Genomic DNA, 26,167 nt, shown 5'->3' with positions numbered 1-26,167 from the left:
CAATGCGCTTCGACCATCACGCACCCTTCAACAACCACCTTATCACCTTAAATTGTGTTATTATCGAAGAATTACGCGTTTGATCCCGCGTCATGCCCCGAAGAACAGATCCAGATGTTTAGTTCCAATTTTCCAATCGTATTGGTGCCCCTCGAACCCCAACTATGGTTCTCTCACGCGCCCGAGCTCCACAACGGCCGAGGCCCATCGTATCAAGTATAACTGGATCAAGGGTGTGGAGACGCTCGAAGACTACCGACCCGGAGGATTCCATCCTGTTATGATTGGGGACATTCTGCATGATCGATACATTATTGTAGATAAGCTAGGACATGGTGGTTACTCCACTGGTTGGCTTGCCCGCGATAATCACCAGAAACAATCCGTGGCGCTTAGACTGAGCACTGCAGACTCGGTCCCGGGGGAGATCAAAGCCCTCAGAGCTTTGTCTCAACCAGCTGTGTCAGGGAAGACAACCGTCGCAACATCGTCATCCACACGAGATGTATCCTTTGTGCATGGATTCTACATGAGTTTGAGGTGGAAGGTCCTAATGGAAGACCCGCGTGCTACACAGTGACCCCTGCAATGTGAGATTTGAGGGAGATCTCGTTCAGCCGACGTTTCTCTCTTGAGGTTGCTCGGGCATTGTCATACAGTCTTGCACAGTCGGTTGCGTATACGCATTCACGAGGTTATGTTCATGGGGATTTGTTAGGCTGATAATGAATCAGGGAGAGAGCTAATCTAACTTCTATGACGGCCTTTCAATTAGATATCCACCTAAGCAATATTCTAGTCAAGCACCCGTCAAGCTTCGACAACCTATCCATTGAACAATTCCACGATAATTACGGCAAGCCCGAAACGGTGTCCCTATCACGCAATCAAATGGGGAACCCATCCCTCCAAATATCCACGTCCCCGCCAAAGCAGTCATACCCATCTTCATGGGCAAATATGCTGAAAAGTTCCAATTATTCGACGCGCGATTACTTCTTACTGACTTCGGATAAGCCTTCTCACCCGCGTCAGAAGTCTGACTCGGAGAAGATTGTCACATCCCCCAAGCCTTTCAAGTCCCCGAAGCCAAATTTGAACCCCAGACCCCACTATCATATTCATCAGATATCTGGAGCCTTCGACTGCAATCTGGAAGATTATGGGAATGAAGGCAATTTTCAGTACGGACTTCGTGCCCGAGAATGAGATAATTGCTCAGCATATTGATGTGCTCGAACCTGGGCCTTTGGATTGGTGGCAGCGGTGGGAAGGACGAAGCGCGTTTTTCGATGAGGATGGAAGCCCGTTGCAGTCATACAAGGAAGATCGATGGCCTGTGCTCGAAGAAGGTTCATTTGAACTTGGTATACAGAAGTAGAGACGGAGATGTGGGGGGGGGTGAAATGGAGGGGAAAGAGAGGGGAAAGAGAGGGACGCATTTCTGGATTTGATCCGTCGAATGCTGGCGTTCAGGCCCGAGGAAAGGATTTCTATTGAGGAGGTGTTGAAGTCAGAGTGGATGGTGGAGTGGGCGTTGCCGGATTATGAGCGGAGCTCAAAAAGCCCTCATTGATTAGAGAGGTTATGTGCGAGAGATATTCAGTTCGGTATAGCTACCTTCTCTGTTCGCTGACTGCAACCCCTCTCCGGGAGAAATATGGGCATTTGCGAATCGCCTGGAATACTCGAGCCCTACCGACAGTTCTGCTTTGATGAGCAATGTTGCAAATGCTGTGGCAGTTCTCTATCCAACTGAACACCGAAAGAGTCACCAGCAAACAGTTGCCGTGAGGTAGAGCGATCGGACGCAGAGGATGCAATTGGTATTGTCATTCTTGTTCATCAATCATCGAAGACACGGAAGTACGGCTTATAATATCGCTTGTCCGCACTAGCACTGCATTGCCTACCTAATCCTCCTGCAACAGAGCTCAAACTACACCGACCGGAAAGACATCCCAGTCGCCTGCGCGTAGCGTTCGATCACGGACTGTCCGAACCTTAGATCATCCTACGAGGCTCTATCCCCAGATTGCTTACCCACTCGCGAAAGGAAATGGGGGTCCGACCCTCGTGAAAGACAGCATGAGAGTTATCAAACGGGTGGCGGTGTTGCTCGAGCCCATTGAAGATATTTCGCACGACGATCCGCTTCCCATCCAAGCCAAGTTCATGGATGGAAAGGTGCCGCAGGGACAAATTGTCGTGGAAAAATTCCCACATTTGCCGCGCGAGCCGGGGTGCATCAGGACTCATACCGTGCGGAATTCTGTCTGGTATGGTCTTCTCATTGAGAGTCACATAGGTCATGGTGAGGACCCTTAAGGTCGGGGCTGCGGTGCGAAGAAAGACCCTAAATGCTGTTGGGGTCATTTCGATCCAGTTGAGGTGAAGCTCCTCGAGCCGCGTGAAGCTGACAGATTGGGCGAGGTCAGAAAAATAGTGCAGGTCCAGTGGATGTTCTGGATTGCCTTGTGAGAGTGTCAAATTCTTGAGGTTTGGTGCAGCTGCCGGGATAATGCTGAGAAGGCCCTTGAAGGAGGCATCTTCTTGCGGCTTCCCGAATCTACTGGTACAGAGGTGCAGAGTTTCGAGTACGTCTACCAGAGGAAGGAGATCCTCGAACTGAGATGGAATCAGCGTAAGATTCTCCGGTATGACACAACTGTGGGAACCTCTGCAGGTGTGTAGTTCTTTGAGCTTTCGTCTGGTTGAGACTACCGCTTTGAGAAGCGCCGAAAAAGTCAGTGCGCACACATCAATGTCTTTCTTGATTCGAGGGCGATTATGAACGTTAGGAATCTTGGGGCATGTTCTCAGAAGCCGGTATTTCGACCTAAGCAGACCGCAACGTTGTAAAAAAGGGTCTTTCTCAAGGACATGATTCTCCGCATGATATCGAAAACCAAGCGTTTTCAGATTCTCAAAGCGTCCTACGACGCGTGTGAGGATCCCGACGAGAGAGTCAGATTGGATAGTACTGACATGATCAGTGACCATAGAATAGTACAATGCTTGGTCACCCGGGGGAGGTGGTCTTATTTCTCGTCTGAGTGTAAGTGGTGGATGGACTGATAGATTGTATGGTATAGAACGACCACTAAACAGCTCCGGTGTGATACAGAGCTGCTGGACATACAGTCGCACGGTTGGATGCTTGGAAATACTTTCTAGTTGTTTGAGGCTGTGTCTCGTCACAAAGAGGCCGATGATCTGGAAATCCTTCTCGGAGATGGGCATCCGCAGGATTGCACACAGAGCTCTGCAAGTGAGTCTTAGTGCGCACCTGGAAGAGAGATCCATATGTCGTTCGATTATCTTTACGAGCTCAGGCGGAAGTGAGTGTATCGACATGATTGCTCGTGGTGGTCGCTGCAGCACAATCGATCGAGTCTCGGGTCACGTGGCGCTGTCGCAGAGTTGATTGTACTCCCACTTCCTTGTCATCTCAATCCCGCCATGCAAAACACTGACAGCTCTCAGGAGCCCTGGCATATATTTAGTCCACGTTCTGATGCTCGGAATACAATTGTTATACGACGATCGCATAAGTTATTTTCCGCTGGATTGGGATGACCCGCTTCGCACAGTCGACAGAGGGGTGGATTCGGACCCCGGCGGGATCTGTAATTCCCTGATCTGTGTGACTCCATTATACTAATGACTAGACTAGTTCATCTGACAGGTTGACAGCTATATCTATATCCCTAGTGAAATTGGGTTGGGGGCTGTTTTGGACCCCGAGCATCTCCGTCAGATTAAAGCCGGCGATCCTAGGCCTTCGGTTCGGATGTGCCGATGATGGTTCGGCTCGGACTACCCGATTCGACGCATCAATGTTATCGCCACCTTGTAAAGCAGTCAGGTTATTAGGGGGTGAGAATCTTAATATCGATCGGGCTTACTCGGCACGCTACTACATTTCGGATGTTAGATCGGTCGTTTAACATGATCATGCACTTACCCCCTCCACGTGGGCACGTCTGCGGTCGGGAGATCTTCGGCTGCCATCGAGGCGCCAACAGGGGAGGGTCCAGGTACGTACCAGGCCCCGCCTCCAGGGTGCAGAGTTAATCCCATCGTTCATGATTTTTGACAATATGCCTCAAGGCAACAAGATTAAACATGGTACGCATGTCTTGGCATGGTGATAGTTTAATAAAGTTAGGTTGGGGGCCGTTTCCAGAAAGCCTCGATCCGGCTCTATCCACGTGCTTACTGATGGGCCGATTCATGTCCGTTTAAGCATTTTTATGCTTTGTGGCATTGTGCAGGAACTTGAAGTAACAGCTCATTCAGTAGCCGGAGTATAATCTTCACAATACTAATGACAGACTAGCGAGGATGGATCAAGCCAGACACATGTTTCTGATAATCTGGAGTGGCATCTCTGTATTCGAGAACCTTTGGAGTAAACACGCCGATTTCAGTGCCACCGATCCCGGATTATGGCCTGAGTTTCCGTTGCTCAACTTTTCACTTGCCACTTACATTCTATAAGAGGATTAGTGCAGGAATACCAGGAATATCCGTTGAGAACCCACAAATGAGTTGGGGTAAGAAATGTTGGATTACGGTAAAACAGTATAGGCTCCGGTGGGTATAGCACCGAAGGAGTTAGGGCAGACACATGCATCGGCTATCGGCAACTTGACTGACCTTGGCGTTTATATAGTGTCCAGACTCACGGAGAACGCCGATCAAACCATGCGGCCGAGGCCAGGGGGTTGACCAGTTGTCGTAGTGGTTAATCACATCTCGATTAGCGATTTACATACATTTCAAGCTCGTTTCTAAAGCCCTGAACTTGGGCGGAAGGTTGCTGGGCATGAAATTGATCATTTTAACCTATGTCCATTACGTGTACATAGAGAGGTAACAGTTATGTGTGCGGAAGAGGATATATCGTATCAGAAAAAAATAGTATGCGTGTGACATTGCTAGCCGAGTTTCTTGGCCAGGAATGCGGATGCCACTGGATTATAACTATCCAGATATAATATCACGAAAACCATTCTACGCATCATCCCCATCCGAGCCCACGTAGTCGTCACCGTATCCGTCGTCACCGCCGTATCCATCGTCACCGCCGCCTCCATCGTCGTCTGACTCGGGCTCGGACTCAGGCCAGATTACCTCTTCGGGAAGTCCATAGTAAAAAGCAACGGGTTCTTGCCCGCTCCAATCGTTCCTGTAGTACCACCATGCCATGGCAAAGTAGGTATAGCTCTCAACATTTATCGGAGCCGTCCCATAAGTGGTCGGAGTGGATGCGAGCTTAAGGCATTCCCATAGATCATCTGCATATACAGTCAGAAGCACCGTAATATATAAAACTGGGGGGACTCACATTGAAAGTCACTCGCACGACCTAATAGCCTTTTAGAACTAGTGGTCTCTGTTTCCTCCCTCCAGAAGGTGACTACATGAATCAATTCATGGAACAGATTTGCACTCTGGGGCAAGAGCTGAGAAAGCTGCTTAGTCGTACTGTCAGGCTTAACATATGGGACGTCTTTTAACAAGGAATAGGTATCCTCATCTGCGGTGGTTAAGACCCTGGGACATAGCAAGATAGAGTCGGCAAGCGCCTCGTATAGAATCAATTCGGATACTTCCTTCGCGTCCTTGGTAGCCGAGGCAGCAGTATCGGCATCGTCAGTTTTCTGGACAACGGTCTTTTTGTCATGGCCCGGCGCTGCCATTCCGTTTAGTGGTTCGGACTTCTCATATCCACCAGGAACTGCGATCATCTTTGTGGTCGCACAAATATCCTCATCGTATACATCTTGGAGGAATGCATAGTTCTTCAGGGCCGGAATCCAGTAGGGCTTTCGGGTTTTGTCAGCCTCATACGAATCTGCGTACATGTCTTTTATGGATTGAGACTGCCCGTTGGCGTCTTTGTACTCTTTGCCGGAGGCGTCAAATACGGCCGAATCCCAGGAAAACCATTGTCCGTAGCTAGCACAGAACAAGTGTGGGGGCCTTGTGAAAGTTGGATAATCGCCGGTATCAACGAATGCCTTCAGAAGCGTAATAGTACCTGTTCGAAGAGGATTAGCCGTCCATCCACGTCACAGCTTGATTGGAGCAACCTACTCTTGATTGTGTCCCATGAGAATCCAGCATTACCATACACATCGACAACGTTCTCCTGATTGTGGAAAAGTACGGCAAGGTAGGCGTTGAAGAACTTCTGCGCCACCATCTTTTCCTCGCTGTCCTCTACCTGGACGGCGAGATCCATGGCGGTAACCATGCCATTGATGAGCGTGGTGGTATCAACCAGATAGTCGTCGAGCAAGGTGGAATATGACGCGCAGCTCCCCGAACCGCTGGGAAGGTTGAAGCGATCGGTAATAGCGCCGGCCGCCTGGTTCACCACCAGTCCGATGACGAAGCCTAGCAATGAAATATCCGGCAATCGCATTGTCTCGGCTGCTCGCACTGTAAGGTAGATGGACAAGAGGTAGCAAAGATCTTCAAAGGGCCTTGCAAAAGAACGACTGCACAACGGGTTAAGCTGCCCTGGTTGTCTGATAATAGAGCTGATTGAAACTGGGAAAAGGTCGCTGTGATATATGTCGGCGAAAGCGACCACTATCGGCCCAAGGGGCCGAAGGAATCGGTGTCGCAATTTCGACTGTCATTACAATGACAGCGAAACATGTCTGGAGGTGGATCTTCTCGGTGATTCCTGCTCTGGTGGACTCCAGGCGCGAAGCAAGGGGGGTTTCCGATTGGTAGATTTACCGTATAGGCAATACGATGGCTCTCCCGCCACCCCATGGAAGAAGGCTTACTAGAGTAACAGCCAGGTACAGGTCCTGCAGCTACTAGTAGTAGAATCTAGACAGTCTGCTAAGTTGATGCAAAAGGAAAGGGGGTAGGCGCAGTTGGCAGGCGCCACCGAACGGGTGGCCACCAGGACTCGGGGGTACCTGCGCTACTCAACGCTAGATAAAAAGTCAAAGCAGCCGTCCTGGCTCCGGCATTGCTAGCGGACTGCAGTAATTAAAGCCTGATCAAATTTCGGTACGGAGTGCCTACCGAGATTGACCCCCGTGCAGTGGATCCGCGCAGGATGCGGCTCTCGCTGAACGCCAAGATGGCCCATCAGAATCCTGCGAATATGGAGATCAAAAATTTTGCGCTCATCGTGTGTTCTGCGGAGATGTTGCTGATCAGGATGTAACAGAACCTTCCGTTGCATTGAGCGGGAAATTGCTTCGAGGCTGTTGGGCCGATTTGGGGGTGACTAGTTGAACTCCTTCGCGCAGATGGTCCGCACCATACAGATGTGCTAATTAAACAGGCACTTTCAACCTGCCGGCACCGGGTATTGCCCTGTTCCGTCCGGCTTGAGGAGTCCCGTTATCCACTGTTTCGTCGGAAACGGCAAATACATTGCACATGGCGAATATGGCATCGCGTGTAATGGTTGGAGCACATATCGGGTATCCCATCGGAACCACACATGTATAAGAGCGAGGAGAACCCCAGTCGGACTGCTGAACATCAGGTCATTCTTTGGTCCACTGGGATAGCTCCGATACATTCTCTACGAGCACCCTGGTCACTGTTTCATTGTCATCTCCTTTCACCTCCTGTCTCTCACTTCTTCTCTCCTTTCCATCTCTGGTGTGAGCTTGTTCTTCACTGAGGGCTCACTCGGTGTAAAGTAGCCATGCGCTTCTCTCCGAAAGTTGCCACCGCTGCTTTGATCGGCGGCTTTCTGGCGGGGGAAGCCCTGGCCGGTTGGAATACCACCGCCAGCGAACGTATCAGCGCCAGGGCTCGGGTCAAGAAACCGACTGCCTGCCCGGCATCTTGTGCGAGCTATGATCCGTCCGACTGGTTTGTCTACCCGAGTGTCGACCGGGTGGCGCAGTGCAATGAGACCATGTTGCTGGACTTCAACATCTTCAATGCTCTGAACAACAGCCAAGCCCATTCCACTATACATACCTGTACCGCCACAGACCTGGACCAGTTGACGGCGTCCGCGAGTAATCAAACTGGGCAAGCCACGAAGACGGATGTCACTTACCAGATCGGTGCGTGGAATGGAACTGCTGCATTATCCAAGAACCAATACACGCAGACCCTTCTTGAGAACATCCGCTCCTACCTCGCTGCGAATACTCAGAAGTCTGAAATCTTTGGTTACTCCAACCAGGCCTCAGCGGGCGTGTACATCGGTGGCAGCCTTCAGGAGGTTGCCAACATCGACTTCGCCCTGGAGCAGATGATCAGTTTCAGTCAAAGGACGACCTTTGACAGCAATGTGCTCCAATATTGTGGAGCGGATTCCAATCACACCTTGGGTGTAGCTCTTGATCTGAGCGGCGACATTGCAGCTGTAAAACAATACGTCCAAGCCTGGAGCAATGCTGAATGTGTGTCTGGGTTTGACAAGACCATGTCTGCCACGACCTCTCTCTGGACCCGGGACAACGCGCCCACCAATATGGTTTCGACAACCAATAACACCATATCCAGGCGCTCCTCTGGACATTCCAGGTCTCACTCTGGTCACAGCCACAGCCACAGCCATCAACGTCGGACCACTTGCTCGTACGTTGAGGTGGTCTCTGGGGATTCCTGCTCCAGCTTGGTGACTGAGTGCGGGATCACGGCAGCGGAATTCTACGAGTACAATCCCTCCTCGGACCTTTGTTCCACGCTCGCAGTCGGCCAGCACGTCTGCTGTTCTTCCGGCTCGCTCCCAGACTTTTCGCCCTCGGCGTATTCAAACGGCACTTGTTATACGTACGTCGTCGAGTCGGGAGACAGTTGCTCTGCACTGGCGGGTACGTACAGTCTGACTGTGGATGAGATCGATTCCTACAACAATGAGACCTGGGGCTGGTACGGGTGCGACGATCTGCAGGCGGGCCAAGCTATCTGCCTCTCCACGGGCACCCCCCCCTACCCAGTGGCCATTGCCAATGCCCAATGTGGACCTCAGGTCCCAGGGACCAACTTTACTGGCACCGACGGACCTAATGACTGGGCAGCTCTCAATCCATGTCCGCTCAACGCCTGTTGCGATGTTTGGGGTCAGTGTGGCACCACCCCTCTCTATTGTGACGACGCGCGGGCTTCAACCGGGGCACCGGGAACTGCGGCCAAAGGCTCGGACGGGTGTATTTCCAACTGTGGAACAAGTATCACAAACTGGGTGGAGTCTCCGTCGCAATACGCCGTTGTCGGATACTATGAGGCCAGCGCTATGAACCGAACCTGTTTGCGGATGGACGCCTCTTCGATCAACACATCCAAATACACCCATGTCAACTTCGGTTTTGGAAACATTGCCTCCGACTTCTCCATTAACATGGACGGAATGGAGGAAGAGTACGAGCACTTCGTCGCTCTAGAAAATGTATACCGCATCGTTTCCTTTGGTGGTTGGGACTTCTCCACGGATGCTGACACGTACATGATCTTCCGAGAAGGTGTCGCAGCCGCCAACCGCGCTACCTTAGTGCAGAACGTCGTCGATTTCGTCATTGGCGAGGGCTTGGATGGTGTCGACTTTGACTGGGAGTATCCTGGAGAGCCTGACATTCCCGGTATTCCAGCTGGCAGCGATGACGAAGGCGAGGAATACCTTGAGTTCCTGACTAGCCTGCGGACCGCCATGCCCGACGATATCATCATTTCGGTGACTGCCCCGTCCTCCTATTGGTACCTAAAGGCCTTCCCAATTCAGGAGATTGCCGAGGTGGTGACCTATATCAACTACATGACTTATGATATGCATGGAGTGTGGGATCTGGGCAGTAAATGGTCCCAATGGGGCTGTACCGCTGGAGACTGCCTCTTCTCGCATGTCAACATGACGGAAACCATGTGGGCACTGGCGATGATGACCAAGGCTGGTGTGGCCACTAACCAGGTCATGGTGGGAGTGACCAGCTACGGTCGATCCTTCCAAATGACCACTCCGGGCTGTATCTCATCGTCCTGTACTTGGGATGCTGCCGGGGCTGCCGGACCGTGCACTGTGACTGCTGGTTACATCTCCAACGCAGAGCTGGATGACATCTTGGCTGACGACTCCACGGCACAGCTGTACTCCACCAACGTCACGGACATTCTCGTCTACAATGAGACGCAGTGGGTCGGCTACATGACCAATACAACCCGGGCTAGCCGCAAGGCCTACTATGAGACCTGGAACTTTGCCGGCACAGCCGAATGGGCCATTGATCTGGAGCCCAACGACGGGCATTCCGAGGATGGCGAGGGAGAAGGGGGGCAGACTCTCACAATCGATCCTGAGATTTGGACCGAAGCCACTCCGGCCGTGACTTGCTCGCCGCCTTGTTACATGATCATGCCACCTCTTCCCCTTGCCACGACGACCACGATCGATTTCCCGGACTTGGACACACATGTGACATGGAGAGCCACGGCTACCGAGACGACAACATTCAGCGATGGCAGTGTTCTGACATACTCCTCGTTCGAGAGCTATACTGTTCCCACGCGTGTGACGATCTCTCCGGGTATGCCCCTTTATATCAATCAGCTGGCAGTAAAATGCTAATCGATGCAGTCACGACCGATTATATCAACGTGTGGAATCAGCAGATCACCTCGGGCCAGACCACTGTCCATCAGACCAGCTCGGTTCAGCCTTCTCCATTCGCTGTGACCTTCACCCCGTGAGTACTATGCCCCGATAGTACCCTCGTATACTGACCGGGCTAGAACTGTTGGTGGAAATACCACCGTGTTGGACGGCACCACCAGCACCATTCCCGGGTTTACGTTTTCCTCGGGCAACTTGACCTATGTCAGCACCTCGTGGATAGGGATCTTTGGAGGTACGACGTCCGTGATTAATGGAACCGTCCTGTCTCCATCCACCACGACGATAGTTCCTCACCCCTACCCGACTACGACGGGGAGCCCCGATCCCGTACTGAACACTCGCGCCACAAAGGTGGAAACCGGGTCGTCTTCCGGGCCGACTTGCTCCTCGTCTAGTGAGCATTGCGGTACTCATTGTAAGTATCCCAGTCTCAGCAATAGTCCTCCGTCCACGCTGACACATTAATCCCCATCTAGGTGCCGCATTCTGTGTTGGAGGCTGTCCATTGTGCCCTCCGGGCTTTGGCGAGGATGTGTCTGGCGGTGGTGGCGGTGGTGGAGGCAGTGGAGGGGACGATGGCGATAGCGAATCTTCCACATCCACCAGCAGTGGCAGCGAAACCACTATCACTGTCACCCTCGGAGGTGCTGCCACGACGGACTATCCCGAATTCGCCTTCCCAACCAGTGATAGCATCGCGAGCTTGGACTCCATCTCGAGCCTCCTCAGCTCCAGGTGGCTGTCGATGTATGGCAGCGGAAGTGCCAGCGCTGGGGCCACCGCGACGAGTACCGGGGCCACCGCGACGGCCACTTCAACAAGTCCTCTGTGCGTGGCTGAGCAGGACCCGGACAGCGGCTCAGATGGCACATACTGCTCCTGCAGTGGGTCGGACCAGACATTCCCCACAATCACTGGATCCAACCCCTGTGGCTACACCACCCTTCCCACCGCCACAGCCACGACCACCACTTCTGACGCGTATCCGTACACCTTCACCGATCCCTATGGTGATACAATCGCCTGTGCCACGGAAGGCTTCGTGGCCGTCGAGGGCTCCTCAGTTGCATACTGCAGCGGATCGCGCATCACCCTCTCCATCAACCCCACTGGAAACCCCTACCCGTACACCTTCAGCGACGGAGCGGGCGATGTCATCGCCTGCGCCACGGAAGGCTTCGGGGAGGTCGACGGCGTAACCATCTCCTATTGCAGCGGATCTAGCACCACCATCTCCACCGCTCCCGCGGCCACCTCAACCGGGGCCTACCCCTGGGCACTGTGGGACTGGATCGAATACGAGGACGTCTGCACGGAGGCGAGCTGCATCGGCGAAGATGAGGGCGGGATACTCGTAGCGATGCTGAGCGAGCGCAAGGAGATCTGCTCGAGCGAGTACCGGAACGTCGTCGAGAATGCCGAGAACGGCATGGGAATCGACGGCCTGGTCAAAAGCATGCGCTTCCCCGACGGCATCTGCGGCGGCGGCGTGACATACTGGTGCAACGAGACCTCGTCGGACTCGGGCATCTGGGACTGTGCCGATGCCAGTGGACGCAATACCGGGCGGTGCGTCAAGTATGATTACACCCTGCTTACTATCGAGGAGGAGATATGCCATAAGTCCAGCGGCGATAATGCGTACATTATGAAGGCGAATTGCACGGGGCCGTGGGATTGTACGGTTGCCTGAGGTGGATTCGTAGGTTAGTTATGTTATTTTTATCAATCAAGTTTCTCAACGTGTTTGTCTGGGCCACATAATGTCGGTTGGTACACCCTTGTGTAGTGTGGGGGTAGCTTATTACACATGACACGCCCTCTGACGCGCAGTGATACGCAATTCTCTTTGTTGGGGAGGTTTTCAGGCGTTCGATAGAAACCTGGAAGACCTGAATGGGGCAGTTACATACCTATGTATCATAGACAACGACTTCTGCAGGGAGTTTGTCATGATGGGCAAGATCACCTGCTCCGGCGACGAGGCTTCTCGCTCCAGATAGATAGCTATACGGCACCCTGCATTCGGTGGAAACAGATCCAGACCGCGCGGCCTGGAGAATTGCACGACTGGGATTTGGCGAAGAGCTTATCTCCAGCCCACGACTGACTGGACTGGAGAGCACGACAGAGCGGGGTAAATCCATGCGAGGCGAGGGTGAATCGGGTAGCCAAGTCCGAGTTCCTTCGCCCCCGACAACTATATTATAAACCCGACAGCCGACGCTCGCCTCGGGATCGATCGCCTATTTTTTGACACCCACACTTGCCCGGATCTGTCAATCGAGTATGCCAGATGGTCCAGAGCCTTTCATCCGCTCTTCACAGCCGCATCATGAACCCAACGAGGGAGTGGTGGCTAATGCGGGGGTGTCTGCCTCACCCCGCAAACGAAAGCGGGTCAAGACAGGTGGGTGAAGCCCTAACCCAGTGAATGTGTCCCCACAAATGGGTTATTGATGCAGAGTAGGGTGTTTAACGTGTCGCGCCCGGAAGGTCAAGTGCGATGAGGCTCGCCCGGCCTGCAACCACTGCCGGAATCTCACGGTCGAGTGTCGCTGGGCTGATGGGTCGCCGGGGCAGTGGTGTAGGTCTACTCTCTCCCCCGGATTCCGCTGATGCAATTCGTTCACCCCCTGAATGTGTGTTATAGCAGCTTTAGTTGTTACCCCGTCCACGATAATCACTTCCAAGTCACCGGCCTGTCTTACCTGTAGGTATGCCCGCTCGAAATGCTCCAAAGCTAGGCCTTCGTGCGCACGATGTCTGCTTTACAGACACGAGTGTCAGTATCCAAAGCCTACGGAAGGGCGGGCACTTACTTCGTCCGCTGAGGCATGGATGAAACGGCTGCGAACGGGGAATTCTCAACGTGAGGACGATAGAGAGGTCACCAATCACGATATTCCCTCCAGTCTAGGTCGTGCTGGCCTGGCTCCCCAGGAGAGACCTACTGTGGAATCTGCAGCCGACACTACTGGCGTGGCTATACAACATAACCACACCCCCACCCAGGAGACAGGGTCTACTCCCAGAACATCCCGCATGTCCAACAACAATCTTCCTAGCCCAGACCGTATCCAACGCCTCGCCGTCGCTTTCTTCCAACACGTCCACGTCTACCGCGCCAACGCCTTCCTCCACCGGGACCGAACCCTCGCTGCCATCCGCGAAAGAACGCTCTCAGAGACCATCATTTTTGCCCTCTGTGCCATCGGATCGCGCTTCACCTCCCCCCCGGAACCTGAAGAAGTCGCCAAAGAATGGGCCGCACAAGCCGGGCACCTCGTCACGACCGCGATGGAAGCGTCACGAGAGACCATCACAACATCCCTCCTCCTAACAATCTACACCCAGCAAGCCGGCCGATTCACCCAATCCCACCTATGGTCCACCATCGCCATCAGCCAAGCCGTCGCCCTCGGTCTCCACCATGAATCACCCCCCGGAACGCGCTCCTTCGTGCACAGCGAACGCGACCGTCGGCTTTTCTTCGCCTGCTACGCCTCCAACCGGCTCATCGCAAATGGGACCCCGGAATCAATCCAATGTCCCGCATCACGCATCAAACTCCGCCTTCCGTGCGACGGGTTCAACTTCCAGATGGAGTTGAATGTCGAAACGCCCGAGTCGGCGCTTGAAACGGATGACTCCCATGTTCCCGCGTGGATGTACAGGAATGTAGGCGTGATGGGGTTCTGGGTGCGGCTGGTTGGCGTGCGGGTGATGATCAGGCGGTATTTCCATAATTTGCGAGAGACCATAAGCACGATTTCAGGGGAGCGATGCAACACGAATATACCAGCGCCATGGAGTCCCAACTCCCCGTTTCAGGCGTGCATGGCGAAGTTGGCCTGGCTTCGAGAATCCCTCCCCGTGCGACTCCAGCTCACCCGCGACAGGGTGACGAGGAGACATGGAGAGCCTGCGTTGGGTCAGGTTGTTATGTTTTATTTGTGGTGGAATGAATGCCACGTCGAGCTGTGTAGTGTCGCGCTCTCTGGCTATCCGCAGTCTCTGGGGGAGAATTTCCTCTCCACTGCGCCTGCGGGATGGGTCGAGCAAACGCGGCAGGGTGCTTTGCGACACGCGCAGGCGATTGCGGATATTTTGGCCCTTGTGGCTCGAGAGACGCCGGGCGAGCCGCTGGTTATATACGATCATACCATCGCACATGTGGTTTACCTCTCGATTCGGGTGCAGCTGGAACTAGACACAGCGGATGATGTGGATGGTGCGAAGTTGAAAGACAGGGTGGATACTATGCTTGCTTTTGTAGAGCGTACGAGTGTATACTTCCATCCCGTCTATCTGGTGGTAAGTATCTTATTTGGACCAAAGACCGCCGGTTGCTGACGCTAGACCTCCCAGCTCAAGGAAATGCGTCGTATGCTGGCCCGCCACGGCTTGTCTTTGGAGACGTCCCCGGAAACTGAATCGTGAGTAGCCCTGTCTTCTGGATCGGTTCGTCAAAAACTAACCCTACCAGACGCCCTGAGACTCCCCCGTTGCCATGGTTCCAACGACAGAAGTCTCTCGACGCTAGCCGTCTTGCCGAAAAGGTTGCCTTGGTGAGTTCGAGTATTTCCAACGTCCTGAATACACCGCTAACCGATGTGTGTGCTATCTAGGACGAAGCCAGCCTCAACGCGATTTTGTTGGAACTCCTCCCAGATTGCACGGCTTACGGTGCCACATCCTCAATCAGAGGCTATGAGGTGGACGCATCATTCCTACCGGTAATATGAAAGAGCTCCTGCGAAGGTGTCCTGGCTAATTATCAGCTAGCACCCCCAGCCACCTTCGACTTCCCCATGGGACCCAATTCCGGACGTATGGATAGGTGCGCCCACGAGTACTCCTACTGCTAGTACATGGGCTGCAGAAGCAGAGGTGGGATACTCCTCGTTACACTGGTCCGATCAACACTCACCTTTGACATAGATGTCCCGATTCGATCCTCTTCTTCCCAAGTTCAGTCAGCCTCATGTTGGCGACGTCGACGGGTCGGGGCATTTTGGTCCTCCCGGGACATTTCCGTTTTCAGGGCTGGGGTCGTAGTGAATAATAGCTTGAATACAGAGGTGCTTGTCAGTGGTAAGGCGGAATATTGTAGTGGGTTTGACGATCTCTCTGTTCCATCCCCTGGTGGAGCGTTCCAGGCTCGGTTCCTGGGCACCCAAGCCCACAGAGCCGGGCCCACAATGGCGCTCGACGAGCCGATCCATCGCTCGGCTGCGTGTAGGCGACCGTCGCCTCTGCTTATCTTGATTTTTGTCTTTTCAGAAGCGAGTTTTCAACTCGTCGTTCCAGCGCCCTCTTTCTTCTTTTTCCTTTTCCTTTCCCCCTTGTCGTCGCAGGTGTCCTGGTTGCACCAGACTAAATATCGCTCGGCGTCTGTCCGATTATCCCAATCAAGTCGGCCAAACTATCCCCTCCTCACACCACAACATGCACACCAAAGACGACCAGACACTAGCCCCCGTGCGGACCACAACGGTGGAATGCCCCGTCAAGGAACCCCCCCACGTGGACCATGTCTCACCTCTTCCCCCTGGTGACTCGGATCGTTCAATCTCGGACAACCCGACCTCGGAAATCCCAACTATGTCCGATCCCGAGAAAGCCGAAAAGGCAAGGGACAGTACCAATGGCGGAACCAAGGGTCCGCAGCTCACCACGCAAACGAATATCCTGCCCATGAAACAATTGCTGGTAGTGTTCCCGGGACTATCAGTCGCCATGCTGTGTAGGCAACCACCATCCCTATTCCGTCCGCTGACGCTAACCGTCTCCAGGCTCTATGCTCGATCAAACGATGTATGTGTTTGCACCCTAGCTGGAGACCTATCTGACATATCAGTGTATCAACGGCCCTGCCCACCCTCGGCGCGGTGTTCAATGAAGCCAACATCTCGTCCTGGGTTGGAACGGCATACATGCTCACCAGCACGGCCTGTCAGCCGCTGTATGGTCGACTATCGGACATTTTTGGCAGGAAGGTATGTTCTGCATACACCTACCAACGCCCTCCCTCTTCAGGAGCTTAAATTCTAGATTGTTCTTATTTTCGCCCTGTCAGTATTCCTCATTGGGTGCGTCCTGTGCGGCGTATCCAGGAACATGACCATGCTGATCGTGTGTCGTAAGTTCTCCCGATCGCATGTCGACGTCGCTAATAGACATCAGGCGCTGTGGCGGGGATTGGCGGCGGAGGTATCCTCACGACAGTTAGTATCGTCGTGTCGGATCTTGTCTCGCTGAAGGATCGGGGTAAGTACCAGGGGATTATTGGGGTGGTTGTCTCGGCTGGCACGGCTATTGGGCCTGTTGTTGGTGGGCTGTTTACCGAGAAGGTGTCATGGAGGTGGTGTTTCGTACGTTGCATATTTTCACTCACAGGAAGATGTATATGTCCACTGACAACGGGTAGTTTATCACTGTTCCTCTCTGTGCTGTGGCCTTGATCATCGTCGCTTTCGCCCTGCCTTTTAAAAAGGTTGAGGGCCACGCGATGGAGAAGATCAAGAAGATCGATGGATGGGGATGTCTGATTAGCTTTGTCGCGTCGATTTCGATTCTTCTTCCTATATCCTGGTTCGTGATTCGTTCCTACCGCTATGATGTATGCTGATTCCAGTAGGGCTGGCACGATGTACTCATGGGCCTCTGCGGCTGTGCTCGTTCCGCTGATCATTGGGCTAGCCCTCATCGGGGTCTTCGTTGTGGTGGAGGTCAAAGTCGCCAGGCTACCATTGTAAGTGGCTCTCATACAGTATAGACAATTTCTAACGTTGGCAGGATCCCCCGTCAGTAATCCTCGCTTCGTTCGAGAATCATCCCCACTAACACACCACAGTGCACATGTTCAGCAACACCCACGTCTCCATCTGCATTCTCACCACGTTCCTGACCGGCTTCGCCACCTTCATCAACCTCTACTACGTGAGCACCCTCTTCTTCCACTATCCCACTTCGAGACTAAAACACTATCCAGCTCCCCCAATTCTACCAAGTCGTCCAAGGCGACAGCGCCCTCCGCTCCGGCATCATGATCCTCCCACTAGTCGTCTCCCAAATCGTCACCTCCTTCAGCTCCGGCTTCATCGTCAGCAAATGGGAATGCTACCGCATTAACCTGATCCTGGGCTACGGGCTCTGGACTATCGCCTCCGGTCTCTTCACAACCGTGACCATTTCCACACCCGCGTGGAAACTGGTAATCTTCCAGCTACTCACCGGTCTGGGTAGCGGACAGACACTCCAGATTACTCTGGTGGCTATCCAGGCGGCGCTGAAGAGGAGTGAGATGGCCGTTATTACGGGCGCGAGGAATTATCTCCGCATGATGGGGTCGACGTTGGCTATTGCGGCGAGTTCGGCGATTGTGGGGAATATTGTTCGGTGGGTTTGTGATTCTCTACTGATGTTGAGATGGAGTGCTAGGGAGGGGGTTTGATGATTCAGGAATCTTCGCTGATACTTTTCTCGGGATTAGGTCTAAACTCGAAACCCTTGACTTCTCTCCATCGCTTATATCGGAGATCATCGCCGATCCCACGAAAATTAAGTCAATGTCGCTGCCTGCGGTGCAGGAGACGGAGGCGTTGGAAGCTTATGGTGGGTTCTATCTTAAACATATTTGTGTTCACTCGCATCATATTGCTCTATCTATGCGATCGCTAATCTCCATGGGTAATACAGCCAAGGGCATCCAAGTCACCTACCAAATGATGACTGCCCTTGCAGGCGTGCAGTTCCTGCTCTGTGTGTGTTTCGTCAAGGATTATTCGCTCGCCAGGGAGGATGATGCGAAGGAGAAGGCGGCTGGGAAGGCGTGGGTGCAGCAGCGGAGGGAGAAAGCGAAAAAGACGAATGGGGTGGTGTCCCAGGAGGAGGTGGAGCAGAAGGTGTAAGTCTGGGTTCATTGGGTGAAATCAAACGGTTCATATGATATCAGGGCGTGAAGAGTGGTATTTCAGGGTGCGAGGATTGGAGTTTAAGAATGACCGAAGCCAGGCTGTCTCAATCAGACCAGAGCTAGACCCTCACGCACGAGCTCTCCCACCTAAGCTTAAGTCATGGTTTGTAGCAGAGTCTGCAGCTTGGGATTGCTTCGACCGGGCAATTGCCCAGCGGAAGTCGGAGGGGGTGTACAGCAGCGTGGCTTCCTCCGGGTGTTTAAATACCATGGATGTGCCCTGTAATAATATCACATAGTTACACCTCCTTCTGTCAGTCGTGTCCCCAGTCATGGCACAATCCCGCAATACCATCTGGCTATTCCTCACCGCCACCTTTCTATCCCAGGCTCTGGCAAGCATCCCCACGATCAAATGGCAGAACTGCAGCACCTCCACCCCCCATCCCCTGGACTGCGAAAACATCCAAGTCCCAATCGACTGGACAGACCCCGAGAGCGACCAGGTAACCCTGAGAATGGTCCGCCACAACGCCACGAGCCCCTCCAAACGCCTGGGTAGCCTAATCGTCAACCCCGGAGGGCCAGGCAGTCCTGCATCAACCGTGGTCACTTACGCCCCGTACGCCTTCGGCGCAGACATCCTCACGCACTTCGACATCATCGGCCTCGATCCACGCGGCGTGGGCCTCAGTTCCCCGATCCACTGCGATCCCATTATCTAGAACAGCCGAGTATCCAACTTCCCCACCACGACCACGCAATTTGACACCATGGTCCAGAAATACCACACCCTTGGCCAAAGCTGCGCGAACCTCACCGGCCCTCTCATCGCGCACCTGGACTCCGCGTCAGCATCGCAATGGACATCGAGGCTGTGCGCATTGCCCTCGGGGACGACAAGCTCACTGACCTGGGTCTTTCATACGGCACAGTCCTCGGCGCGCAATACGCGCAACTCTTCCCGGGGAATATCCGCGCGATGGCGCTAGACGGGAACGTCGACCATAACATGGCGCGGACGTACAGTCTCACTCCTTCCTCAGCTGCACACGAGACGGGTCTGATCCGGTTTAGCCAGTGGTGTGCCCAGAACAGCACGTGTGCGCTGCACGGCACAGACGTCCTGCAACTTTTCGACGACCTGGTCGCTCAAGCGGACGAAACGCCCCTCCCTGCCCCTGTCTGTGCCGTGTCCGGGATATGTCGCTCCGACGTAACGGGGGAAGAACTGCGCGACAACCTGCGCAACTGGCTGCCATTCAAAGACCCGCCACCCCAACTCCTTCTAACCGGCTGGAACGATCTAGCCTTCACCCTGGCGCAGGCAAAATCCGGGAACGCAACGCTCCTCTCCACCCCCCTCGCAACAGACCCCGCGTCAATCCTCTTCCCCGAGCTAGCAATCTACTGCCTCGACTGGTCGCGCGACACCTCCGTCGCTGACGTGAAGTATAAGCAGGATAATACCGCCACCCTAATGCCGCATACCCAGGGGGTCTGCGAGGTGAACATCCCGCAGGTGCAATGCATCGGGTGGCCGGTTCCGGTGGAGAATCGGGAACATAATGCGAGTAGCAATAATACTCTCCCGATTTTGCTGGTGAATGTGGAGCTTGATCCGTTGACGCCGATGGAGTGGGTGGTGGGACAGAGGGAGCAGATTCGCGAGAGTGTGTTGTTGACGAGGAGGGGGGATGGTCATACGTCGTATTTCCTGTTTGGGGAGACGTCCAGGGCGATCGATGCGTATTTGGTGGGTTTGGAGTTGCCGGGGGAGAATGTGGTGTTGGATAGTTGAGTTGAGATTGGTGGTTGTGGTTGGGGTGGTGAGCAGAACATTCTTAGGAAAGGTGAGGTGGAGGAATTATGATTCTCGTCGTTGGATAGGGGAAGTGTAGGTAGGTAGGAACATTCATAACCATCATTTTTACTTTGGATGCTATGATTAGAGCGAGCGGCTATCAGGACATGCTATCCAGATGGATAACGTATTGACCTATGTTTCAGGAACGTGTCAGCACAACATAACCCATTAGAGAAGCACAAGAAGCCATGAACTCGGTCTAGAGCCCCGATCCGACAACTGGAGAGAGAACAATACATACGCGAAATCTCCCACCGAACACTCTGCCTCTCTAAAACAAACCGTATCAAGCCCATCTGATCCTCAAAGCTCCGAATCTGCTGTGTTCTCCCCATCCCAGGCTGCGTACTCCACTGGCGTTGCTGACCCCTCAGCTCAAGTAACAGCTGATACATCATGGTAATAGTATACGGGAACGGCTCGATCAGGCGATCGGGCTCATTCTGCACAGCATGCCCCTGCACCTCGTTACCTGATATATCAGACAGAACCGTAATGAGTGTTCTAATAGCCTGCGCGGACTCTTCTTGATCTTGGCCCGAGATACAAGATGAGGATGTAGCCTCGAGACGCCAGTGGTGGAGGTGGAAAAATGCGCTGTTTTTGATATCAGCGTTTCATCTTTTATCGCATTTTCCAAATGGCAAACAAATCGGACTCGGCATTCAGTGGACAGGACAGCAATGGAACGGGAGACGCAGAGGGAACGACATACTTCATCCCGATCGAAATCGCCTCGCAGCACGTGCCCAGCCCCAACTGAACAAGTATCCGCAAGAAGTGGAGTAACCCTCGATCCAGCGTTTGGAACCGCATTCTTCCTTCTGGTGATGTAGCGGTCGGACTGCGAACCAGTTGTAAGACACGGTCAAGCCAAAGCGCCGCTCTAGCCTGGAGATAGAAGCTCGGGTAGTGCGGATCGAGAAGGACTTTTGGCATGAGAGATCGGATCTCCTCCTCAAGAGTGAAGTTGTCCATTACCTGGGGCGGGATGTGCAGGTGACGGACAGGAAGGTTGGTTTTCAGACTGAGCATGCTGGAATATATATCAACACCATGATGTTACATGGAAGAAGAGCAGGGGGGGGGAGAGGGACAGACCGTTCATGAACAAGAATACCCCACCAAGTATGCAACATCTCATCCTCAGAAACCAAACTTCCTGTTCGAGGTAACGGTGGACATCCCGGATTACACAGCCCACTTAGCTGCGCCATACTGGAGCAGACGCCGATAGTGACGAAGGACGCATTCAACAGCCCATGTCCGTACTCATACACAGCGAGAAGCAGACCCGCTTGAATCAGCGACAGCGAAGGCCGGGAGACGGAGTCTTTATCCCAGAAGAGTGTCTTAACTGCCTCGTACATCGCTTCGCGCAGTGCATCGGGTTCATCGCCCCTCATCAGCGGCCGGGTGATCATGCCCATGGCCAGGAGCAGGCTAATGAAATCCTTCGAGCTGGCGAGATGCGTATCGTTGCAGCGCGAGCGGAACGCGTCTTTGTGCACGACAGCGAGCCATTTCTGGCATGTGGAGAGGAAGTATTCGGCCATGTGGATTAGTTGGGGTTTGTGGTTGTGGATCAGGGTGGTCAGATGGACTGAGTGTGAAGGGGTGAGGAGGAGGGACAGGGATTGGGTCAGGGCGTTCTCGGACGCGCTGAATCCCAAGTCCAGGAGATTTGTGCTGATTGGGTCTGGTGGGGGAGAAGGGATTGGGATTGGTGCAGTGTAGTGGCATTTGAGGAGGAGTCTATATTTGTTAGTGCTAGTCTTATCTGGGACAGGGTGCCAGAGGCCTGGTGTGTGTACCGCTGACAGCGCGAGCAGACAGGTAAGGCCTTGTCGCATTTCTGCTTACGGGATCTGCATGATGTGCAGGCGGCGGTAGACATTGTGGATAGCAGTGGTAGGGATCGGGTGGTGGTGGGCAGGGGTCGGCATGAGGTGAAGATGGAGTAGGAAAGGGAAGAGCGATGAGATGAGATGTCCCGGCCGAGTGCGGCGAATCGTCTCCTGAAAGTGGGGGCCGATCCCTGCACCTTTAGCGCGCCGACCCCTGTCGTTTTAGCGCCCGATCCTTGTCAGTCGTCTTGCAGGGAGGATGGTGGTTGGTCGGAGGAGGGTGTTGAGTGGGGTGGTTTAGCCGCTATATTGAAGCCCTAACTGCATAGGGCGTGGCGTGGTGGATATGCGGATAGATTCACCCTTTAACATCGAAAACTCAGATAAAAGCCGAGTGAAAGCTCTAGAATGCCAAAGAGAAAATATACAGATTCTACTCTGCCTGTCGTGCTGATAAATCGAAAATGCCCACAATAGAGCGCGAGAGGGTCTGCTATAAATACTCCAAACATTCTCCTTCAAGAAGCTTGACAGAAACCACCTTTCTATCCCTAGCTAGCACTTAGACATCCCCTTCTCTTCTATTCGCGTTTACAATATGCCACAATCATCGATCATACCCACTCCTGCAGGAACATCCCTGAAAGGCAAGACATGTCTCATCACTGGCGCAAACACCGGCATCGGACTCGAGATCGCTCGCCAGCTACTCGCCCTCAACGCGTCGCGGGTGATCATCACATCGCGAGACGTCTCCAAGGGACAAGCGGCGGTGGCTGCACTGCGCAAAGACTCAGAAGTCACATCCAAGAATCCGACAGCGATTGTTGAAACATTCCATCTCGACCTCGACGACTACCGATCTGTTATGAAGTTCTGCGAGCAAGTCAAAGGAGAAGTGCGCGAGCTGGATATACTAATCTGCAATGGTGGAACAAATATAATGGACTTCCAGCGGAGCAAGACCGGACATGAGAGGGTTATGCAAGGTACACACGTCATTTTCGATTGAACTTTCTCACCCATCCTCGCTCGACACTAACACCCCCCCCCCCCCCAGTAAACTGCTACAGCCACTTCCTGCTGATCCTCGAACTCCTCCCTCTCCTCAAATCTACCTCCCTCAAACGCGGAACCCCCTCCCGGCTAACGATCGTCGGCTCCGGCACGCAACACTATCACACCCTTTCAAAAACACCCCTTAGGGCCAACGAAAACGTCCTCTCCCACTGGGACGACACGAACATCTACCAGGGCCTATCCCGGTACTCGGATAGCAAGCTCACCATTAATGCCTTTATCCGACGCCTTGCTAACACGGTCCCGGATACGGAAGTCATTATCAATAATTTCTGCCCGGGGATGGTGGCGGGAACCGCCCTGGACGCGGGTATTCCCATCTGGCTGAGAGCGATCATGCGCGTGTTGAGGAGATTCAGGGGTCGTACGTTGGAGCAGGCGGGGTGGATGGCGATGCATGTAGTTGCTGTTGCTGGGAGGGAGACACATGGGAAGTTCTTTCAGAATAACAGGGTCGATGCGTGAGTATTTCCTTTCGCTTTTACGTGATGGTTTGCTGATTCCGGGGATAGTGGGCCGCCGTTTTTGCAGAGTCCGGCTGGTGTGGAATATATCGATAGACTCTGGTCGGACTTTCTGGGTGATGTGATTCCCCTGGATACGGGGTTGGAGGTGTTCAAGGAGTAATATTAGAGATTTTATATCGAGCTGTAAGTAGGTTTTCAGGTTCCTTTGTACAATCGAGAGATGATCTCTCCATTGGAACCAAGAATATCACTCCGAAATCAGTCGATTATTTGCCGCTATTTTCAGTTGAGGTGTGTGAGACTCACCTTTGCTACTCTGGGCGTCGAGATCCGCTGCCTCAGAAGAGCCTGTTACCGAGAGGTTGGGAAGTAATCTCATATTTCATGACTCCAGCTCTTTCATTGTGTGTTCAAAACCACGAATGCCTTCCAAGGCCATAATATACACTGCCTCGTAGGTTGAGAAATATCACGGGGGGCGGAGCGAATAGGACTGTATGAAACCTTTTTTGAACGACCACTATATGTGATATATCAAAGGCAAATGGGATTATATATAACAGGTCTTCCACACCCCAAGCTCGCTCTCGGGAGCTGACGCGGGGAAGGGCCCAGCGTTGACGGTATATATCTGAAAAGGAGACCGAGGATTACCAAAGCCGTCAGCACCCAGATAGAAAGAAAGTCAGACTGTCCACAACGGTGTTTGAAGCTCGTCGAAAGGGTATATGAAGCCTTCCGCCTGTAACTTCCGCATTAGAAATGCTGATGCACATAGTGTTTCAGTCGTGCGTGGTAGTTGATTTATGTTAGTGGAACCATCGAACGAGTAATCGGGCTAAGTACAAAATGGCTTCCATACAAGTGGAAAATCCATGCTGCCACGAAGGGATTACTTCCAAACGCCTGGTAATGTCATTGGCTCGGTATAAGCCGCCGTCTACAAGATGAACAAACCCGAGACCTGTCATGGCGAAAAGGGTATCATCTACACCCAGAGATGGGAAGTTTCAGCCAATGCCTTGAGAAAGTGTTGCCCAGATCTTACCGATTAGCCGTGGACCTCGACCATTATGTTAGTGAATTGATCGAATGGGAGGTAATTCACCGAGAAACTCACATGGCACGTCCACTTCCGCTTCTCTTGCTCTTGCTCTATCCTCGCGGCATGCTGTTGCCACTTGCTCCGCACTGACTGGCCCGCCGAACTTGGCTAATATGTCAAACGGGTGGAAGTGGATAGCCACAGGAACGAATCCCAGTGTAGCTGTCTATAGTCAGACCTGTAAGAATGACTGACAAGGGTGGAAACTGGACGCACCTACCGCCGTGACAGTCTTTGCAACTTCAACACCAGCAGCGAGTGAAGCCATGATGGAGAAAAAAGAGATTGTTTTCCAAAGAGTCAAGACTCTTCTTCCATTTGGCCAGAAAAGAACAAACACCGTGGGAAGGACGGTCCATGCATATTTTCCATGGGGAGCCAAGTAAAGGATCGCGTTCCCTGCGGGGTGATATGCGCGATGGCCCACTAGCGTCTGAACATTGTTCCACTACGCCCTTCTGCCCGCAAGGTGCAGGATGATCTACGTGGGGGTATCAGATGCGGGACGGCGTGCTGAGCTGGAGGCGGTATTTATAGGCCTGGATGGATATATGGGGTGTGATGTCAGCATCTCAACCCATACAAAGAAGGTGATGGTCTTCTGGGCGAGAAAATTGCTCACTGCGTCCAAGGATAGCCAGTCTCTCCGTGAAAAATCACCTCTGACGAAGATACAGACCAACAAAACCCTCGACCAAAAAAGGCGTCCAGATATCTACAGATAGCCGTGATACTGGTATACCTGACAGCTGCCTCGTACAGAACCATAACCACGCAACCACAACCTCAGAAGATCACTTAAAAGGCAGGGCACAGCATGCAGAAATATTCTCAATATAACCCAGTCAACGAAATAGGAAGAAAAAGCAAAAAAGATGGATAGATAGATAGCTCTTGGAGACAAAAACAAAGGAAATTCGTGAAGTCATTACCACGCCCGGGATCGAACCAGCCAACCCACTCTGCCCGGGCGCGGGAGCGGGGGGGCTGTGGGGCGGAGCGGTTAGAGTGGCCACATCAACCACCCTAGACCGCTGCGCTACACGACCCGCTCCTATGCCAGTACGGGCGTTGGCTGGTTGAAAACCCCCCGCCCGGGACGCTAAGTCGCTAGTGCCAGCCCACTCCCCATCGCTGAGAGAGATATCATTTGCTTCTGATGATGAGAATAATGTGGGGATTGAGAACCGCCAATCAAATATTGTCCAAAAAAGCTGAATGAGTGGAATCCCGCTTGGGTTCTGGATCAGACACTGTACTTTGTACTT

General features: G+C 53.1%; 10 protein-coding genes across 10 annotated transcripts; 6 read left to right on the top strand and 4 right to left on the bottom strand.

Annotated features, from left to right (window-relative positions):
- Positions 1-2: 2 nt before the first annotated feature.
- Positions 3-1,775, top strand: BO70DRAFT_405311 (uncharacterized protein; the record flags this gene model as incomplete). Its single annotated transcript, XM_025547110.1, has 7 exons — positions 3-54; positions 123-478; positions 535-576; positions 607-694; positions 776-920; positions 1,129-1,377; positions 1,420-1,775. 7 exons carry the CDS (start codon positions 3-5, stop codon positions 1,574-1,576), a joined length of 1,089 nt encoding a protein of 362 aa, XP_025399383.1. The 3' UTR covers positions 1,577-1,775.
- A 164-nt stretch (positions 1,776-1,939) lies between these two features.
- BO70DRAFT_396413 (uncharacterized protein) lies at positions 1,940-4,014 on the bottom strand (the record flags this gene model as incomplete). The annotated part of the gene is made up of 4 exons (XM_025546618.1): positions 1,940-1,993; positions 2,044-2,983; positions 3,143-3,265; positions 3,968-4,014. 4 exons carry the CDS (start codon positions 4,012-4,014, stop codon positions 1,940-1,942), a joined length of 1,164 nt encoding a protein of 387 aa, XP_025399382.1.
- Positions 4,015-5,019: 1,005 nt separating this feature from the next.
- BO70DRAFT_396412 (uncharacterized protein) lies at positions 5,020-6,436 on the bottom strand (the record flags this gene model as incomplete). Its single annotated transcript, XM_025546617.1, has 3 exons — positions 5,020-5,303; positions 5,354-6,049; positions 6,106-6,436. 3 exons carry the CDS (start codon positions 6,434-6,436, stop codon positions 5,020-5,022), a joined length of 1,311 nt encoding a protein of 436 aa, XP_025399381.1.
- Positions 6,437-7,693: 1,257 nt separating this feature from the next.
- Positions 7,694-12,305, top strand: BO70DRAFT_429188 (uncharacterized protein; the record flags this gene model as incomplete). The annotated part of the gene is made up of 4 exons (XM_025548048.1): positions 7,694-10,523; positions 10,574-10,682; positions 10,729-11,027; positions 11,089-12,305. 4 exons carry the CDS (start codon positions 7,694-7,696, stop codon positions 12,303-12,305), a joined length of 4,455 nt encoding a protein of 1,484 aa, XP_025399380.1.
- Positions 12,306-12,901: 596 nt separating this feature from the next.
- Positions 12,902-15,483, top strand: BO70DRAFT_371099 (Zn(II)2Cys6 transcription factor; the record flags this gene model as incomplete). The annotated part of the gene is made up of 6 exons (XM_025544779.1): positions 12,902-13,022; positions 13,083-13,199; positions 13,275-14,929; positions 15,142-15,204; positions 15,244-15,330; positions 15,364-15,483. 6 exons carry the CDS (start codon positions 12,902-12,904, stop codon positions 15,481-15,483), a joined length of 2,163 nt encoding a protein of 720 aa, XP_025399379.1.
- A 736-nt stretch (positions 15,484-16,219) lies between these two features.
- BO70DRAFT_405293 (MDR family MFS transporter) lies at positions 16,220-18,594 on the top strand (the record flags this gene model as incomplete). Its single annotated transcript, XM_025547109.1, has 12 exons — positions 16,220-16,361; positions 16,411-16,432; positions 16,476-16,614; positions 16,670-16,757; positions 16,802-16,989; positions 17,046-17,209; positions 17,256-17,369; positions 17,414-17,421; positions 17,472-17,557; positions 17,610-18,016; positions 18,111-18,232; positions 18,317-18,594. 12 exons carry the CDS (start codon positions 16,220-16,222, stop codon positions 18,526-18,528), a joined length of 1,692 nt encoding a protein of 563 aa, XP_025399378.1. The 3' UTR covers positions 18,529-18,594.
- A 271-nt stretch (positions 18,595-18,865) lies between these two features.
- Positions 18,866-20,334, top strand: BO70DRAFT_379645 (alpha/beta hydrolase; the record flags this gene model as incomplete). Its single annotated transcript, XM_025545361.1, has 2 exons — positions 18,866-19,216; positions 19,339-20,334. 2 exons carry the CDS (start codon positions 18,866-18,868, stop codon positions 20,332-20,334), a joined length of 1,347 nt encoding a protein of 448 aa, XP_025399377.1.
- Positions 20,335-20,768: 434 nt separating this feature from the next.
- BO70DRAFT_259030 (fungal specific transcription factor domain-containing protein) lies at positions 20,769-21,830 on the bottom strand (the record flags this gene model as incomplete). The annotated part of the gene is made up of 3 exons (XM_025538890.1): positions 20,769-20,963; positions 21,109-21,436; positions 21,502-21,830. Coding segments are annotated over 3 exons (852 nt in total), but the record flags the coding sequence as incomplete, so codon positions are not given.
- Positions 21,831-22,798: 968 nt separating this feature from the next.
- Positions 22,799-23,975, top strand: BO70DRAFT_336466 (putative short-chain dehydrogenase). The gene is made up of 3 exons (XM_025541106.1): positions 22,799-23,236; positions 23,308-23,788; positions 23,840-23,975. The coding sequence occupies exons 1-3, from the start codon at positions 22,846-22,848 to the stop codon at positions 23,952-23,954; spliced, it is 987 nt and encodes a 328-aa protein (XP_025399375.1). The 5' UTR covers positions 22,799-22,845; the 3' UTR covers positions 23,955-23,975.
- Positions 23,976-24,804: 829 nt separating this feature from the next.
- On the bottom strand, positions 24,805-25,167 carry BO70DRAFT_396404 (uncharacterized protein; the record flags this gene model as incomplete). The annotated part of the gene is made up of 3 exons (XM_025546616.1): positions 24,805-24,857; positions 24,915-25,061; positions 25,116-25,167. The coding sequence occupies 3 exons, from the start codon at positions 25,165-25,167 to the stop codon at positions 24,805-24,807; spliced, it is 252 nt and encodes an 83-aa protein (XP_025399374.1).
- Positions 25,168-26,167: the final 1,000 nt, after the last annotated feature.

This window comes from Aspergillus heteromorphus (genome assembly GCF_003184545.1).
Source record: "Aspergillus heteromorphus CBS 117.55 chromosome Unknown BO70scaffold_12, whole genome shotgun sequence".
NCBI classification, from domain to species: domain Eukaryota; kingdom Fungi; phylum Ascomycota; class Eurotiomycetes; order Eurotiales; family Aspergillaceae; genus Aspergillus; species Aspergillus heteromorphus.
This window is presented reverse-complemented; position numbering and strand designations above follow the sequence as displayed.